The sequence below is a fragment of the Xyrauchen texanus genome, chromosome 11 (assembly GCF_025860055.1).
Source record: "Xyrauchen texanus isolate HMW12.3.18 chromosome 11, RBS_HiC_50CHRs, whole genome shotgun sequence".
In the NCBI taxonomy this organism is placed as follows: Eukaryota; Metazoa; Chordata; class Actinopteri; order Cypriniformes; family Catostomidae; genus Xyrauchen; species Xyrauchen texanus.
This window is the reverse complement of record NC_068286.1, coordinates 22,506,167-22,524,987: the sequence shown is the minus strand read 5'-3', so window position 1 is coordinate 22,524,987 and position 18,821 is coordinate 22,506,167. Positions and strand designations below refer to the sequence as shown.

The window sequence follows — 18,821 nt, the reverse complement described above, 5'->3', positions numbered from 1 at the left end:
ATTCTTTTGGACAGTTCATTTCAATGAACCGGTTCAAAAAACCGATTCACCAGTTTATTAACATCATCACGCAATGACGTCACTAAAACGTAATGCTATTATTCCGGCAGATTAAAATACACAGTCAAAACACATTCAAATAAAGATGTGTGTAAGCACATATAGCTGATTTATATTGTATGCAATTAATAATAATAATAATAATCTTGGATAAGCTTCCTACATTAAAGTTTTTCAACTAAAGCACCCAAAATGCAGATGTTTTAGCTACATGTCTAAAGTAGATAAAGTAAAAAAGGTCTTCTTAACTTTTCACAGACACCATGAGAAATCATAAAGATATGTACATTTAGCCCCCTCATTCAAGTTATTGGTTCACATATTCTCATTATCAGCAGCTCATCGGTTCTCAGCGGACATGTCCGAGACTCCAAAACCAAACTGTTTTCTCAGTTCAGCGTACTGGTGACTCATCAGTTCTTCGGACATGCACAAAAGAGACATTTCTCAGTTCAGTGTACTGTTGGAGAAACTGGAGCACTGATAATAAGACGACTTGGCCAAAACCGGCATCATATGATTATATACTCCGGGATATTGGCTCATTTCAAGTGGGATGACTGTCAGGAACGTCTGAATTGAGGAACGTCACTTTTGATTGAGTAACTTGTGGATCAGTGCTGACTCGAGCCGCAAACTTTTTCAGAAGATTCGGTCCGATTTGGTGAACTGGTTCATCCAGTTCACTAAAAAGAACCGGTTCAAAATAATGATTAATTCACAAACCGGATATCACTACTTCAAACAGCTTACTTATGTAGTAGTTGTCTATTAAGCTGTGATAGCAGAAAGCATTTGAAAAAGTTACAAACTTCAGCTTAAAAAAGCCATGTATAATTAGGTTGATGTCCACCAGACACTAGGGGGCATTCACATAATACACAAAAAGAAAAACAGCTGGACAGTGCACAACAGGAATGGAACAAAATGCACAATGTCTCGAGATACATTTTTAAAAGTTGACTATTATTAAGTTGACACATTTAATAATGCTAAAATCATGGTACACACTGAAAGAACAAAACAAAGCGCCAAATACATCAGTCAATGCAGAGCAGCCATTTTTAAATAATGCAGGCCTTTAATAGGGTAACGAACAGATATTTAACAAATATATAGGCTAAACATCTATACATTTTCATTGCACAAAACTGTCATAGTCCTCACAACAACAGAGACATACAGATTATGAATAATAATGGGAGCATTGCTCACAGCAGGTGATTTGAAGTCTGACAATAATTGTCTTGAAATGTAGTGTTGAATCCGGTTGATTGGTTACAGAAGTTGCTTTGATGGCTGCAGTATTGGTGCTTAAAAAGGGGATACATTTAGAGATGCACTGTGCTGACAGTATAACAGCATGTAAGGCACAGCATGCTAAAACCCTCTCTGAGCAGTTGGGTTTCTACATTCATCCCCTTTGAGGCACCGCTGCTAAAATTGATTAAAGCTAAAACAAAAAATGAGAGAAAAATCTATTTAACCTCACTTATTAAATTGTCAGTTGGTGGCCAACTCGTTGAATAACCAACCATCCTGATCCATCCCTAATTCATAATTAGAAGCATGCAACTTGTATTTTCAATAATTCCAGGAAGTCACAGCTTTAACCATTCTGCTTTGTTTTCTCCGCAGCCTGCAGACCTGGGTTCTACAAAGCTTTTGCAGGAAACATCAAATGTTCAAAGTGTCCCCCTCACAGTTTGAGCCACACTGAGGGTTCAGCACTGTGTCACTGCGAGAAAGGCTACTTCAGAGCCAGCAAGGACCCTCCTACCATGGCCTGTACACGTTAGTCAGCATCTCATTTCTTTATTCACACTTTTCCTAAACAATTTTTCATACTCAGTGTTTAACGATAAAGATAGCCTGTGTTTCGGTCCAGTAACACACGTAACTGTCATTTGTCCTATCTAGGCAGAGCTGCGTTGTCACTACATCTTACGTATCATGTACATTAAATATTTGGTTTATGTGCTTGATTGAAGATTGAATATTAGTATTTAGTATATTTTTATGATATATAAAAATATAATACACTTAAATAAATACAAATAATAATGTTACATCTGTGGGGTGTCATACAGTTAATCTTAAAATATTATTGAAACTAAAATTAAAAGGTCCCACTTACTTTAGTTTCAGCTTCAGATAAGCTCAAAGATCAGAAGTTGCATGCTTTTAACGCTATGAACTTTAAAATGCATAAAAAAAAATACAATGATTTTGTCGCTTTTGGCTTTCTGCAGTTCAATTAATTTGTCGGGTGTTTGAAGTTATGCTGCCTGGTTGTGCAATCGGAATTTTCCTACTTTCCACTTTCGAAGTCATAATTTGATTGTCATGTTGAAGTGATTTGTCGTTGGAAGCATAGAGGACACCAGGTTTATTCATGCATATTTCTTGTGGAATTCTTATTTTGACAGTGTAATACATGGTAGCCAACTGACTGATGATAATATAATTTTTTATCAAATAATTTATACAATATATAGAAAAATACTATTTTCTCTGTGTAGAAATTTACATTAAGCATCAAATAGTTTTGATTTTAACAATGTATTAGATATATTAAAATTAGGGCTGTCGATTTAACACATTAATTTAGTGTGATTAATTATATATAAAAATACCATTTAAAAAAAATTAACACAATGTATCATGCCCTCTGATTCAAGCTTGAAGTATATCTGTACACATCAATAGTTGGCACTGCACCTCAACAAACTTCACAAGCAGCACAGCCACTGAATGAGAACCGCTCACTGAAGAAGCACAACAGGTGGGCGAAGCACAACAAAACACATGGATCCTGAGATGCGATTTTCAAAGTTTACACTAGGTACTTTGAACTTGAAACGTGTCCATCTGAGGCACACACATGTCCAAAGAGCGACAATTAAAAAGAGCACAGAAGGAATGCAAGAAAGCATACTGTGAGAACAGCACAGAATTACAAACCCAATGCAAAACAGATTGCTGTCAACCAGTACTGCCTCTTCCTTTTCGCATAGGGAGGGCACAATCTTACCCTAGGGGCACCAGAAACTCTACCGGCTGCCCTCCCTCGCACGTTATACTATACGTTATTCAAGGACACGATAACAATCATAGAACACAGAACACAGCTCGCACCACATCAGATTATCACATCGCAAATGATCAAAACTTTTGGGGTTTTACTAAAATCATTCAGGGTGTAAGGCCTGGTAGGCTACCCCTAGCACCACCATATCACCATGAACATATAATAGAATTTTTTTTTTAAATGATTTGTGAAGGTTTTGGAAGCATCAAACAAATCAGTAAAGTTTTTTTACAGTATGCTTTTGTTTTACAAAAAAATAAATAAAGGGATGAGCTTTCATAGCTTTCATGGAGTTTTGCGATTATAATTGTATAATTTCAAGGAACTATTGCAAATTAAAGCCTAACAAACTATTTTTAGTAACTTGTTTTTTTCTTTGCTTAGCTTTAAGAGTGTTTTGTTTGTGACAACTTAAGGGCTTTTCACACTGTGCTTAACCCCAGTTATCTTCATTCTAAACCCCACTTTTATCCCAGAGTAAAGCAACAGTTCACACTTGTAATTTTAAAAGGGGGTTCGCACTGCTTTTTACCCGGGGTTATGAAACTCCACTCCAGAGTTGGGTTAGCACCGCATTTGAAGGGTTGAGGGCAGTGGTGGCTTGTCAATAGAGGGTGCTGGGGCGCCACCCCCATCAAAATTACAGAAATATACATGAATACAAAAATGATATAAAAATGAAATAAAAATAAAAAAATTAAATAGTTTACTCATACGATGTGCAGGCTGGTAGTAAGAGCCTCAGGATTTAATAAAAACTGGCTTTAATCGGTTAACTATTTTCTATGTTTTTCAATATGTTTCATGCGGTTTCATGGGCGAGGGATGCCGGACAAATGGATGTCTATCTGAGTTCTTAAATTTTCGGGCAGCATGTGACCTGAAGCTGGTCTCTAATTGGTTTCTTAAAGATTCTCCTCTGGACGCAGGTCGCTGCGTCCCTGGCGAATCAGAATTGGATACATGTTATTTTATCCAATCTGATTGGTTCTCGTCACCTGTCATTCAACTTTACGCTCTATGATCTGCGAGTGCGCAGGCGACTCCGCCAAAACCTTGCTAGGCTGATCACTTTCGCAGAGATAATGGCAGCAGTTAAACCAAACTCTCTCATTGATTTACAAAAAAAAACTTTCACAAGGCGTTCGCTAAAAAAAAATAAAAAAGGAAACTCTCTCCACACCATTGGTGAGGAAAGCAGTGGTTCTCGGCCAATAAAGAGGCGCCGGGCGCTCAGTGAAAGGATTGCAGCAGAGTTGAGTTTGTTATAGAAATTAGTCAAAATACCATTTTACATTGTTGTGCTGCAGAGATGTCCTTCCCACATATCATATTCTACAGACTCAAGAAAACATTTTTTGTTTGGTATAAATCCTTACAAAAATCATAATTTTAATATTATACAACAGCATCCCCAAAATAATAAATTGGCAACATAAAAATAAATTATCAAATGAAATATGAAGCCACCAAAAACTACTGTCTTGTATGGGACAAAAGCTCAAATGGGTCTATTTTTATTTTGAAAGTCATTGCAACTGTGACAACTAGTGGCCTACTCCAGGTTACTACCTTACATTTACATATATATATACACTCACCTAAAGGATTATTAGGAACACCATACTAATACTGTGTTTGACCCCCTTTCGCCTTCAGAACTGCCTTAATTCTACGTAGCATTGATTCAACAAGGTGCTGAAAGCATTCTTTAGAAATGTTGGCCCATATTGATAGGATAGCATCTTGCAGTTGATGGAGATTTGTGAGATGCACATCCAGGGCGTGAAGCTCCCGTTCCACCACATCCCAAAGATGCTCTATTGGGTTGAGATCTGGTGACTGTGGGGGCATTTTAGTACAGTGAACTCATTGTCATGTTCAAGAAACCAATTTGAAATGATTCGAGCTTTGAGACATGGTGCATTATCCTGCTGGAAGTAGCCATCAGAGGATGGGTACATGGTGGCCATAAAGGGATGGACATGGTCAGAAACAATGCTCAGGTAGGCCGTGGCATTTAAACGATGCCCAATTGACACTAAGGGGCCTAAAGTGTGCCAAGAAAACACCCCCCACACCATTACACCACCACCGCCAGCCTGCACAGTGGTAACAAGGCATGATGGATCCATGTTCTCATTCTGTTTACGCCAAATTCTGACTCTACCATCTGAATGTCTCAACAGAAATCGAGACTCATCAGACCAGGCAACATTTTTCCAGTCTTCAACTGTCCAATTTTGGTGAGCTCTTGCAAATTGTAGCCTCTTTTTCCTATTTGTAGTGGAAATGAGTGGTACCCGGTTGGGTCTTCTGCTGTTGTAGCCCATCCGCCTCAAGGTTGTGCGTACTGTGGCTTCACAAATGCTTTGCTGCATACCTCGGTTGTAACGAGTGGTTATTTCAGGCAAAGTTGCTCTTCTATCAGCTTGAATCAGTCGGCCCATTCTCCTCTGACCTCTAGCATCAACAAGGCATTTTCGCCCAAAGGACTGCCACACATTGGATGTTTTTCCCTTTTCACACCATTCTTTGTAAACCCTAGAAATAGTTGTGCGTGAAAATCCCAGTAACTGAGCAGATTGTGAAATACTCAGACCGGCCCGTCTGGCACCAACAACCATGCCACGCTCAAAATTGCTTAAATCACCTCTCTTTCCCATTCTGACATTCAGTTTGGAGTTCAGGAGATTGTCTTGACCAGGATCACACCCCTAAATGCATTGAAGCAACTGCCATGTGATTGGTTGATTAGATAATTGCATTAATGAGAAATTGAACAGGTGTTCCTAATAATCCTTTAGGTGAGTGTTTATATATATATATATATATATATATATATATATATATATATATATATATATATATATATATTTAATTAAATATATAGGTCGGTGACACCATCCTGGTATACACTATGGAGCGTTTCTCCTTCACAGACCACCTTGTCTGTGCCACCTTGTTGCAGGGGGACAGGTTTGATGAGTACAAGGATACCTTTCCTGAAGATGCATTGAGCAGCACAATGAAAGCATACCCGATGATCAGTGGAAGCAAGCTGAAGACAGAGCTCAGTCTCATCTACAGCAAGGAAGAATTCAAAGCCTGCTGTGGTGCTGTGGACCTATTCCAGCTGTTTCAAATCAAATCAAATCAAATCAAAGTTTATGGAGAATAATCTCGAAGAAGTCTTTTCCAAAACTGAATAATTATCACCAGCCGCCACTGGTTGAGGGTGTGGAAGAGGAGGAGGTTGTGGCCGGGACTGAATCAGCTGATCAGCGGGAGAGCGAAATAAAGGGGAGCCGGAAATGCCAGTTCGAACGAGGGAGACAGACAAGGCCACGTTGCATATGTGTCTGTGTTTGTTTATGTTTGTTTTAAGTTAAGTTTGAAATTAAAGCTTTATGTTTACTGTTCTGCTGGTTCCCACCTCCTCCTTGCCCATCCTTGAACTGTTACCAAGGGCGAGTCTAGCCCCTTTTTAGGAGCTCAGCACCCCTAAAACTTGGAGTAAGAAATGTTGTTATTCTAAAATTTTTGTTCGTCTTTGACAAGGTTAAATAATGTTCAAAACATACTCCGTAGTTTGTGGTTTAAAGTGTATGTGTTAAGGATGAAAATGAAAACACCCCCGCTTAGCAAATGGTGTCATCCTCTTCTCTTCTTCTACTTCTCCTCTGTACCTGCACTCAGCACGACCGTCATCCAGCGCGAAACACACGCAGAGGGAGAACCCGTTATGTAGTGTTGTGAATCAACTAAGTTGCTCCAAAGCTGTGTCTCACACTTCTTTCCTTTTACCTAGAGTTGTTCCGATTCCGAAACCATATTGGTGAGTACTGGAGTCAGTATCCTGAATCACCATGGTACACCTATAATAAGTGTTTATTTTCTGACTATTTTAGTCCAGCGGTTCGCCGCCGCTGTGGAGTAGCAGGACCTGGGTGACTCGTCCATAGTCAAAAACGGAGAGAAGTAGCGCCGGTTACAATGCGAGAAACAAAAACAGCAGCGCGACAAATAAACTGCGTACCTGTGTAGTGCGTACGTGTGTCTCTGTTGGTAAAGTTTATCGTTAATTTGATACTCATTTTAACAATCGGGAGTCATGTAAACATGACATCACGTGCGTCTTTTCTGGTCAGTCGTCATAGAAACATGAAGCCCTGGCGTTTGGACCAGAGTAAAACAAACATATCACTGTATACCACCAGTATGTGTGAAAACATAAATGAATTGTTATTCATTCCTAGATTTATATCTGTTATTTTTCAGTTGTGGCTGACTATCAGACTAGACAATAAAAGAAAGTTTAATGTTTTTCTTTTGCTGTATTTATTCATTCCTCACACACAGAGGATTTAACCTGAACCAGGCTTAACTCCTGAACTCCTAGCATTACTCTCTCTCTCTCTCTCTCTCTCTCTCTCTCTCTCTCTCTCTCTCTGTGCGTGTGTGTGTGTGTGTGTGTGTGGCCTGCCAGTGAGCAATGGACATATAACAGTTCTTTAAAAGAAAAAAGACAGATTCAGGTGAGAGACTAGGGACAGTCCATAATGACCTCTGTCTTGTTTTTTGTTTTTTTTTGTTCTTCTGAAAAGTGTTAAGCTAAAGTAACAGATAATGCAAACCAGCTATCTGTTGTTGTATCAAATTACTTATCTAGGCAATCCCCTGCTTTTATTTTTTTTAAAAAAAATTTCAAACCTACAATGGAGAATACAGCTTCTCTTGTGAAAGGAATTTGTGATTTAAAAAAGTTTCTAAGCCCACTAATAATAATAATAATAATAAAGACATTTATAATGGCACGCCTCTGTGTGCCTTTTGATCATATCCTTAGAATCTGTAAATGGTCTCCATAACATTTTTGTGACATGACAAACTGACCTCAACTCTCCTGCCTACAATATATTTGTGTATGATTGTCAGTGCCAAGGGAAAGAGAGGGAGAGGGAGATGGAGAAGGAGAAAGGGAAAGGGAGAGCATGCAGGAAGAACCAGGTAAGGAAACAACAACAATAAATTGACATATAGTGAATAGTGGCAAGCAAAACAGTAACTACTCATACTCCTATACTAACTTATTGGCATTAAGTAGCCTATATTACGTTTACTTTTTGTAACATTATTTTACCCCACATTTTTTCATAATAAAGGAGGAGGAAAACAATAGGGAGAGTCCATAAGGGATGAGAGGGAATTGACTAGTGAAAGAAATGAAGAGACAGAGGGAGTGCAACATAGAGACCACCAAGCCAAAGCAGCAGAGACAGAAGAGAGCTGTTCAGACTTAGGGGATAAGGACACTGGTCCTAAACAGTTAAAGCTGTCTCAGTACCCTCATAATCAGTTTGGCACACTAAAAAGAGCCTTTCAAGAACCATTTTTTGTAAATAATTTACAGAAGATGAATTACATTTTGTTGTCCAAGTACCTGTTACTTTGTTCAATGACAATAAAGTTGAATCTAATCTAACCAATCTGATGACTGTTGATACAAAAGGAGGCACATGGAGTTAACGGTCAGGAAAACCAGCTGAGTGAAGAAGGTTTTGTGTTTGTTACAGGGGGCTGTCTGTGTGAACTCTCACAATTAAGCTGGTGCTCTGAAAAGGTCTAAAAAAAAAAAAAGAAGAAAAAAATCTGGATTTTGGAGTTAGCTGAACCAATGTTAAAATGATAAAGTTATTTTTCAATAGACATATTTTTTGTTTTTGTGTGAAAAGAGGGTGGGAGGTGGCAGTGGGGCTCATTGGGTGCTCAGCACCCCTAAAGCTCTGACCCTAGAATCGCTCCTGACTGTTACAGTATACAGTGCAAAATAATGCAAACTTTGAATGTTAGAGAAAGTTGTATCAACATATGACTAATCAAATAAAGCCTCAGTACTTAACTCATTAAATATTCATGCTTGAAACTTTCACACACTGTTCTCCATCTGAAACCGCAAAAGTTCGAACAGTAGTGGCAAACGCAATAACTGTCATAATGAAGAGTCAGTATTCCATGTTTTGAGGCATATTTCAGAAAACGAATGACAAACAGAGATGATTTGCTTGGTGGCATTTCACAGAAGTACAGAGCAGCTCCATTGGCAAGGTTGTGTGTCCGTCGCGAGCTGCATTCGTCCAATCATTGTTATTGACACCATGGGTATTCATGTCAACATGAATACCCATGATTATTGATTATTGAATTATGAATCCAGGGTAAAGTATGAACAGTGTGAAACATGAAACTGGATAACCCAGAATTCTGTTTACCAAGGGTTTAGAATAACCCGGGGTTAACAAGTTTAAGTATGAAAGTCCTTTAGTGTTAGTTGCGTATCAATTGTCTAACAGTGTTAGTGTTTATATATTATGTTACATTTATATATATACATAAAAAACAATATGTATAATTTTTGTGGTGGGTCAAGTGAAATGTTTGCAGGTCAAGTAAAAATCTATTTGAAAAACTTTTTTTGAATGAATATATTATTTTGCGAATTTGCTTTACCATAACTACTTCTATGCTTTTTATCGATCAGAATTCCTGTGTTCCCTTTCAAAAAGCTACACTTATGATGCTGCGCCGAAAAAGCGCTTTGGGAACAAATTTAGGTGCGACCAGCTGTGAATATGTGTGCAACACTTCAATGAACATTGACCGGAATTTATAGCCTCTGCCGGTGTAATAACTGGATGCACCTGTGGCAGGGCTATAAATAGATGCATCACAGGTTCATCATCAGATCTTTCGTCTTCAGATCACTGTGTGTGTGTGTGTGTGTGTGTGTGTGCTTCATGAGCCTGTCAGAACTTTCTTTCCTCTGTTAGGAGTTAGAATTTGTTAGGCAGTGCACAGAAAACCTTTCCCTTTTTTTCTCTTCTTTCTAAAAAAAAAGAGAATGACTGAAAGTCAGAGCAAACAATGTGTATTCCCTTGTCTACGATCTATGGCTGAGAGGGACATGCATCAGCTTTGCTTTGTTTGTTTGGAGGAAGAGCATACTGCTCTCACATTTGGACAGGGCAGGTGTGAGCATTGCGATCTGCTTTCGGTCAAAATGCTTCGCGCTCGTCTCACTTTCTTCCGAGAGACGGGTCCGTCCCTTTCGCTCGCTCTCTCCCCAGACCCAGCTGGTCCTTCCCATGATCCTGAAGCACGCTCCGGTGCCTCTTCGGTTCATGAGGGGGACCTTGAATCACTTGAGTCTGCAGACTTAGAGTTGCCCACCTCCGAGCTTTCCGGGCATGATAGTAAATCATCAGAGGAATTACTCAAAGTGAATACTCCTGCGGTGCCCAGGCTTCAATTAGACTGGCCACGCGAACAAGTGACCCCCAAATGTTCCAAGTTGGAGGACAGATTTCTGTCTGGTGGCCAGGGGAAGGGAACGCCTTATCAGTACCTTCCCTTTTTTGTGACCTCCATGACGAGCTCTTTCGTTCATGGAGGAAACCTTATACTTCCCATGTCCATGTGCCCTCGACGTCGATATATTCGACTATTGTGGGTGCTGAGACATGGGGGTATTTGATGATGCCGCCGGTTAAAGAGACACTTGCAGGTTATCTCTCACCGGGTTCGGCATCATCGCGTAAAAGACCCTCTCACCCCACAAAGCCGTGTAGAACTAACTCCACGCTAGTAGGGAAGGCTTATCAAGCAGTGGGTCAGGCTGGTGCTGCTCTGCACACTATGGCAGTGTTACAGGCATACCAGGCTGATCTGCTGAAGGACCTGAGTGCGGGAACCACGCTCCACGAGGAAGATTCTCTGAGCTTCGTCGAGGCACGGATCTATTTCTCTGTGCGACCAGGCAGACAGCCCGTGCCATTGGCCGGTCTATGTCTGCTTTGATCAGCAAAGAGAGACACCTATGGCTCAACCTATCGAGCATCAGAGATAAGGACAGAGTTTTCCTTCTTGATGCCCCGGTTTCGCCTTCTGGCCTATTTTGGGAGGCTATGAATACAGTTATCTCCAGGTTCCAAGAGGCAAAAAGCCACAAGGAAGCATTTGGGCAGTTTCTTCCTCAACACACTCAGGGGGCGGGGCAGTTGGCCACCCAGACCCGCTCTGGTCTTCCTAGAAGGGAGGCTCAGAAACAAAGCACGGCGAGTCGTGCTCCCCCTCGTAAAGACTGGGGACAGGCTCGTCACCCTCAGAAGCCCCCAAAGCAAAAGGAAGAAACCCTAACGGTCTTGCGCCCAGTCTTGTGGGGGTAGCCCCCCTCGGGACAGGGTGGGTGTATCATCCACTTCGGCCCTCCCGGTACCCCCACAAAACCTCTCCATTCCCACCGCCTCTGGTGTTTCGGGAGTTAGAGACTTCCAACGAAAAGTTGGGTGTACTGTTGCTTCCTGCCTTAGTCCAAGAAGCGGAAACCTCGACATCCCCTCAACAGGAAGTGTCAAAATTAATACCCATCTCAGAGAACTTGGCAGCATGGAAACTTCTGCCAGGTATTTCTATGTGGGTCCTAAGAACAGTAGAAAAAGGCTACAGAATTCAATTCGCTCGCCGCCCTCCGTGTTTCAACACCGTGGTCCCCACTACTGTGAAACTGGAGCAGGCACGTCTACTGTGGAAAGAACTGTAAAATCTCTTGGTCAAAGGGGCCATAGAACGTGTTCCCCTTCCAGAGAAAGAGTCAGGTTTTACAGCAAATACTTCCTGGTTCCCAAGATGGGTGGGGGGTTATGTCCGATCTTTGACCTTCGAGGCTTGAATCGCTCCTAGGGCATTCAAGTTCAAGATGCTAACTATCAAGACGGTCATGTCACAATTCCAACATCATGATTGGTTGTTCACGATCGATCTCATGGACTGCCACAACACAGGAAGTTCCTGAGGATTGCTTTTGAGGGCGAAGCTTTCCAATATTGGGTCTAGCCTTATCACCCCACAAATTCACGGAATGCATGGATGCATCATTGGCACCTTTGGGACTCCAGGGCATCCGCATTCTAAATTACATAGACCACTGGCTGATACTAGCACAGTCACAAGAACTGGCATTACAGCACAGGGATATCATCTTAACTCATCTGGTTTCTCTGGGGTTGAGGCTCAACGGCAACAAAAGCGTCCTCTCTCCCACTCAGAAAACTACCTATCTGGGGATCGTATGGAATTTGATCACAATGTGGGCACAATTGTCTCCCTCTCGAATCAAGTCCAATCAGAAAACCCTGAGGAATGTCAGGTTAGGCCAAGGTTACACTGTTCGTCAGTATCAACGACTACTAAGTCTCAGGGCAACTGCATCCTCAGTGATCCCTTTGGGCCTTTTTGCACATGAGTTGTGTTTCAAAGCCAGGGGATTTCATCCAAGGTCCAATCCCCTAGGCTGATGAGGGTTACCCACCTCGTGCTACGTGCCCTTTCTATGTGGTTCAGACCCTGGTTCCTCACTTTGGGTCCCACTCTAGGTGTGTCTTGCCGTTGCAGGTTGCTAACAACAGATGCTTCCCTGACGGGCTGGGTAGCGGCCTTAAGTGGTTGTCCGGCTCAAGGGGAATGGGAGGGTCGTCAGCTTGATTGTCACATTAACTGTCTCGAGTTGATGGTTGTATTTCAGCCCTGAAATACTTCCTCCAGAGGCTTCCATGCCTTGGTGCGGGTGGACAACACAGCGGTAGTGTCTTACATAAACCATCAAGGAGGTCTACGTTCACGTCTGCTGAACACACTGGCATGGCAGATTCTCCTTTGGGCCCAGGGCAAGCTCCTGTTGAACAGAGCAGCTTATATCCCCGGATGCCTGAATGGGAGCAGATTTACTGTCCAGACAGGAAACTCCACCCCGAGGTAGTGGAACAAATCTGTTTGAGTGTTTACAAGAGCAGAAGTGGACCTCTTCGCCTCCCAACAGACAGCGCAATGTCCCCTCAGGAGGGATTCCGGACAGGAGGGACCTTCTGTCTCAGGTGCAGGGGACAATATTTCATCCCCGAACCAAGATGTGGAACCTTCATGTTTGGCTCCTGAAGAGTACCAACTGAGGGACACTGGGCTTTCACCTAAAGTTATCGAGACCATTATAAGTGCTAGGGCTCCCTCTACTTGGAACAAATCTGTGTGAGATCTTACAGGGCAGAATTTGACCTCTTCGCCTCTCAACAAACAGCGCAATGTCCCCTCTACTTCTCTCTGAGTCACCTAGCCCCCCTGGGGCTGGACGCAATGGCTGGGATTTTCCCTCTACTAAAAGAAGTTACACCAATAAATGGGGTGTCTTTGAAAGATGGTGCAGTGCACATAATGCAGATCCAGTTAAACTGCTGGATTGCTTCAGTTCTGCCGTTTACAATGCCGGAGCAGGAAAACTTCACAGACTTTGTCCAGTCTGAGCCTTCAGACTTATGTCCACTTATGCCAGTGGCATAAGTCAGAGCAACTATTTGTTTGCCACCAAGCAGACGCGATTGCCCTGGCCTACGAGGCGTGTGGTCAAGCTTCGCCAGTAGGTTTTAGGGCTCACTCTACCAGAGGGGTCGCCTCCTCTAAAGCCTTGTCTAGGGGTGTCCCTCTGCAGCATGTTTGTGATGCGGCAGGCTGGTCCTCTCCGCACACATTCATAAGATTTTATAGTTTGGATGTTCATGCCACTTCTGGCTCTTATGTCCTTGAGTCGACATCTCAAGCTCATGTCTGAGACCTCTCACGCTCTTGTGAGCACACTACATAACCGTAGGGGTTCCGGACAGCCACTGTGCGGCAGTGTGGGTATTGTCCTTCTCAAAGTGCTTTTTCAGCATAGCATCATAAGTGTAGCTTTTTGAAAGGGAATGTCTTGGGTTGCGTAAGTGTAACCCTTGTTCCCTGATAAAAGCGGAACGAGATGCTGCACTTCATTGCTGCACTGGGATGCCCCAGGACTGCTCTTCAGACAAAATACCTGATGATGCCCCTGTGACGGATCTATTTATAGCCCTGCCACAGGTGCATCCAATGATTACACCGGCAGAGGCTATAAATTCTGGTCAATTTTCATTAACGTGTTGCACACATATTCACAGCTGGTCGCACCTAAAGTTGTTCCCAAATCGCTTTTTCAGTGCAACATCTCGTTCCACTTTTATCAGGGAACAAGGGTTACACTTAAGTAACCCGAGACGTTTCCAGTCTTCTGCTTCATCATCCTCTTCTCTTTAGCTCCTTTTGCCCCCATCATGCTTACTCAAATTATTCACCAAACTTAATCTTTTCAACACCAGCAGCAATCTGCATCAAAAACATGAGAGGAGGAATAATTAGTTTCTTGTTATTCATGAGTGGATGCAATTATCATTAACTATGATAAACATGTCTAGGACATATTCTCATTATCATCATTAGCTGAGTCTGGGAAACTGTAGATAATCATAGACTTAACTATATCTATCTCATAGCTGGCATTCTATAGGAAGCAAAACCAGGGTACTAGAGCAGAGATATTTGTCTGATCTATTGTAGATATATCTGCTAAACCAGAGCGAGGGTGCGAGAACGAGACAGCAAGAGCTCTCATGTGATTTGAAGTCATTAGTAGGATTCAGTAACAGAGGATAACATTAATAATACACAAAATATTTTCACAAATAAGCATTTTTGCTTTCACTAATGGTTTTCTGCCAGGATGCCAACCATTGTTGTAACTTGTTAAGGAATCAGGTCTCTCTTTTTTCAGGACCACCCTCATCTCCTCGAACCTTGGTCTTTAACATCAACGAGACAGCCCTCTTTCTGGAGTGGACTCCACCCAGTGACACAGGTGGTCGTAAGGATATAACCTATAATGTCTTATGTCATCGATGTGGAGCTGATGGGCAGGTCTGCGAGCCATGCAACAGCAACATGCGCTTCATACCAAGACCTGTAGGCCTCACGAGCCCCTCTGTGGTGGTCCAGGACTTTGTGGCACATGCCAACTACACATTCCAGATTGAAGCTCTGAATGGAGTGTCAGAGATGGGCAGACCCATTAGACAGCTGGCCAATATCACCGTCAGTACCGAGCAGGCTGGTAAGTAGTGACTGCTGTAGATAATAGAAATTGTAAAAAAAAAAAAAAAGAATATATATATATATATATATATATATATATATATATATATATATATATATATATATATATATACTGTGTTATGTTATGCTCTGCTCTTTTTTCGTGAGTGAACAAAGCACAAGTGGGCTTAGGTGGGAGTGTTTATGAAGTGGTGCAAATCATAATTTGCTATTTTCCTTAGAAATTGGTCATTGCTTTAAAACGTTTCAGAATAATGAACACAAAGTTTAAATTTTGTTCCAACATTTACAGTTTGAAGATTATTTGGTAATAAAGTTTTTATAAAAATATTGTTGAACATCATTTTATGAAACAAAATTTTATGAGAATTGTGTTAAACTAACTATAGGCCATGGTTTATTTTTTAATTATTATTATTATGCTTCTGTTCACAATTGTATTTATGATTTCATTTGTATTGGTGTTGTCATAGAGTTATTTATGTGCCACTGCAAAAGGGGACAGTTGAAGAGTGTAACATTTTTGGATTTCAAGTCATCATTTTTACTGTATAGCACTTTTCACAATAGATGTTGTTTTAAAGCAGCTGTACATTCAATGATGCAATATTTTAAATTATGCTATAATAAGAAATAAAGCCAATAAGGTATTAGTCATCATTGTGATATTTTATAAAAATGTGGTTGTTTATTGTGCCTTAGTAAGTAAAAATGCCAATGCACAAAATGCCAATATTAGTTATTTATGTGTAGAACAAGTCATGGTTTAAATTAGTTAAGTAAGTAAATGTTGGGGGCCAGTGTTTAAACAAAATTATTTTGTATGAACTATGAACTGTAAGATTAGTGACAAAGGTTTTGAAGTCATCCTGAATTTGCTGTGGAAATCCACTGAGATGCATTTTCCTTTGATATTTGGCTGATGAAGTTTTTTGTTGTCAGATAAATAGTTGTCTATGTATTCCATTTTATTAGTCTAGTTCATCTTTTGATCAAGATGATACAGGCATCAGTCAGTGAGAGGCATCACAGTCCATCTGAAAGCTTATGTCAGGTAATTTTGGTGAAGTCCAACCTGAATTCAAGGTTCACACTGTGGCACATGAAGAATCCCATGTGTTTGCATCAATTCATCCTCTGTGATGTCTTTCATAGTAGACTGAAGTGAAGTCTGACTGGCACAGGCTGTAGTTGGTCATCATCTCTCAGTGACACATAGCAGTGGGAGTCGGACATCAGGCAGGACCAAAGCTGGATCTGGCAGGCTATTGCAACCTCGGAATATACAGTACTGTGCAAAAGTCTTAGGCACAAAAGATGTTTTACCAAAGCATCTGTCTTATGATGGTTATTTATATCTTCAGCTTTAGTGTGTCAATAGGAAATATAAATGTTACACTCCCTAACATTCCTTTTGTAAATAGAATAGAATATATGAACAAGGAGCCCTGCAACAGATGGTGTGGCCCCCACAGAGCCCCCCACTGAACATTGAGTTGGTCTGGGATACACGAAGAGACAGAAGCAGTTGAGACACCCTAAATATATAAACTGTGGTGAATTATCCAAGAAGCTCGAAACATCCTATCTGCCAACAACCAAGAAAAACTGTGTCCAGGTGTACTTAAAATAATTGGTGCTGTTTTGAAGGCAAAGGTTTTCACACCAAATATTGATGTAGCTTGTTTTATGTTTGGACTTTGTATGATGTTAAGTGAAATGAAAAATATTAATGGCATTATTTTTGAAGACATCCTCACCATGCAAGTGCCTAAACTTTTGCACAGTACTTTACATCCCTAGGATGAAACAGGCAAACAAATATAATGTTATTAGCATTGATTCCATTCACTTCAACGCACAGTTAAGATAAGTGTTTCCGGTTCTGGAATAAAAGCAGCATAACTTTGAGTTGAGGGATTAATTAGGTGTATGTCTGGCTGAATAGATGAGTCTTTAGTCTTTAGATTTAAACTGAGAGATTGTGCTTGAGCCCTGAACACTGCTTGGAAGGCTTTTGTGGATTTTGATATTCTCTGTATTGTTATATGGATTTTTCATTCGAAATGAACGTGATGGATTATAGTGTGACATAAGGTCACTTTAGTACTGTGGATTTAAACCTTTGTAAACAATTAAAGCTTTGTATGCAATTAGCATATTTTTTAATTAATACAAAACTTAACAGGTAGCCAGTGTAACAACAATAAAATGGGAGTGACATGATGATATTTCTTGGTTCTAGTCAGAACTCTAGCTGCTGCATTTTGAACCCATTTTATTTTTTTAACCTGCTGGACATCCTCCAAGTAATGTAGTACAATAATCTAGTCTTGAGGTCATGAACACATGACTTAGTTTTTAATAATTAAATTATTCAGTTATAATGCATGATAAAAACTTCCTACTATTTAGTTTGTTAGATTTATACATGGATAATACATTACACATTATGGGAAACATATTTGTCAGGGTTATCATGTGCATATAGTTAATTTGTCCATAATTGTGGTATAATCCTACACATGGCTGTGCATTTGGATTGTAGTGAAGTAAGAAAAGTCCAAAGTCCATGTCAAATGTTCATGAATTAAGCTTCATGTGAGCTGGTAAGCCAGAAACATGTCTCATGATTAGTATAATAATTGTAGGTGTAGAGAGTTTGTTAAATTGAAGAACAATTGGTTGCCATGGGTTTCCTTGGCAATCATAAAAAGAGTGGTCCCTCAGCCAGTCATGTGATAAGTTAGTGTGGGGGTTTATCTGATTAACAACAAAGAGAAGAGGGGGTTTTGTTGTGCTTTTCACATATTCATCTCTGTTATTAAGTCAGTTAATATTTGCCAGATGTGAGAAACTTAGATGTGCTGGCACCAGTCAGAATTATTTATAGCTAAGGAGAATGTCAGTGTAGATTCTGTATATAAGTCATCCTGTGTAGAATTTTTCAATTTCTCTTAGTTCTTTTCTGTATTGAAATCCTACAGCAGCTTATTTTTAGAAGTTTTTGTTCCAATAATTAGTACCTCGATTTTCTCAGAATTCAGTTGAAGGAAATTTCTAGTTATCCAATCTTTGATATCATTTATACACTCTACTAATTTGGAAAATGTGGAAATTTCATTGGGTTTCAAAGAAGTAAAGATGGGTATTGTCTGTATAACAGTGAAAACTAATTCCATGGTTTCTGATAATGTCTCCCAGGGAAGGTATATATGAGGAGGAAGCACAGGCCCTAAAGCTGATCCCTGTGGCACTCAATACTTAACTTTACTTTGATGTACATTTCCTTGAATACACAGACAAAGGGGTAGTAGTCGCCTAAATAGGACCTTAACCAAGCTAATGCCTGTCCACAAATGGCAATATAATTATCAAGCCTATCCAAGAGAATGCGCGATCTATGGTGTCGAAGGCAGCACTAAGATCTAAAAAGAACTAGAAGAGAAATGCAGCTGCGATCAGATGATGAGAGCAATTAATTTGTAACTCTGAAAAGTGCAGTCCCTGTATTATGATTGTTCCTAAATCCTAAATAAAGCTATTCTTTCCCTGTAAAAATTAACATAATTGGGAGGACGCTACCTTTTCTAGTATTTTCAAAATTATAGATAGGTCTATAATTAGCCAATTGTCTAACAAACTGTGGTTTCTCGATAAG

General features: G+C 40.4%; 1 protein-coding gene across 2 annotated transcripts in view; it reads left to right on the top strand.

Moving 5' to 3' along the window:
• The window catches only part of LOC127651615 (ephrin type-A receptor 6-like), a 272,024-nt gene that overhangs the window by 177,478 nt on the left and 75,725 nt on the right, over positions 1-18,821 (top strand). For both annotated transcript variants that reach the window (XM_052137535.1, XM_052137536.1), the window contains 2 exons: positions 1,699-1,854; positions 14,823-15,158. In XM_052137535.1, the coding sequence (XP_051993495.1) occupies positions 1,699-1,854; positions 14,823-15,158 (492 nt within the window). The remainder of the gene's footprint in view (positions 1-1,698; positions 1,855-14,822; positions 15,159-18,821) is intronic.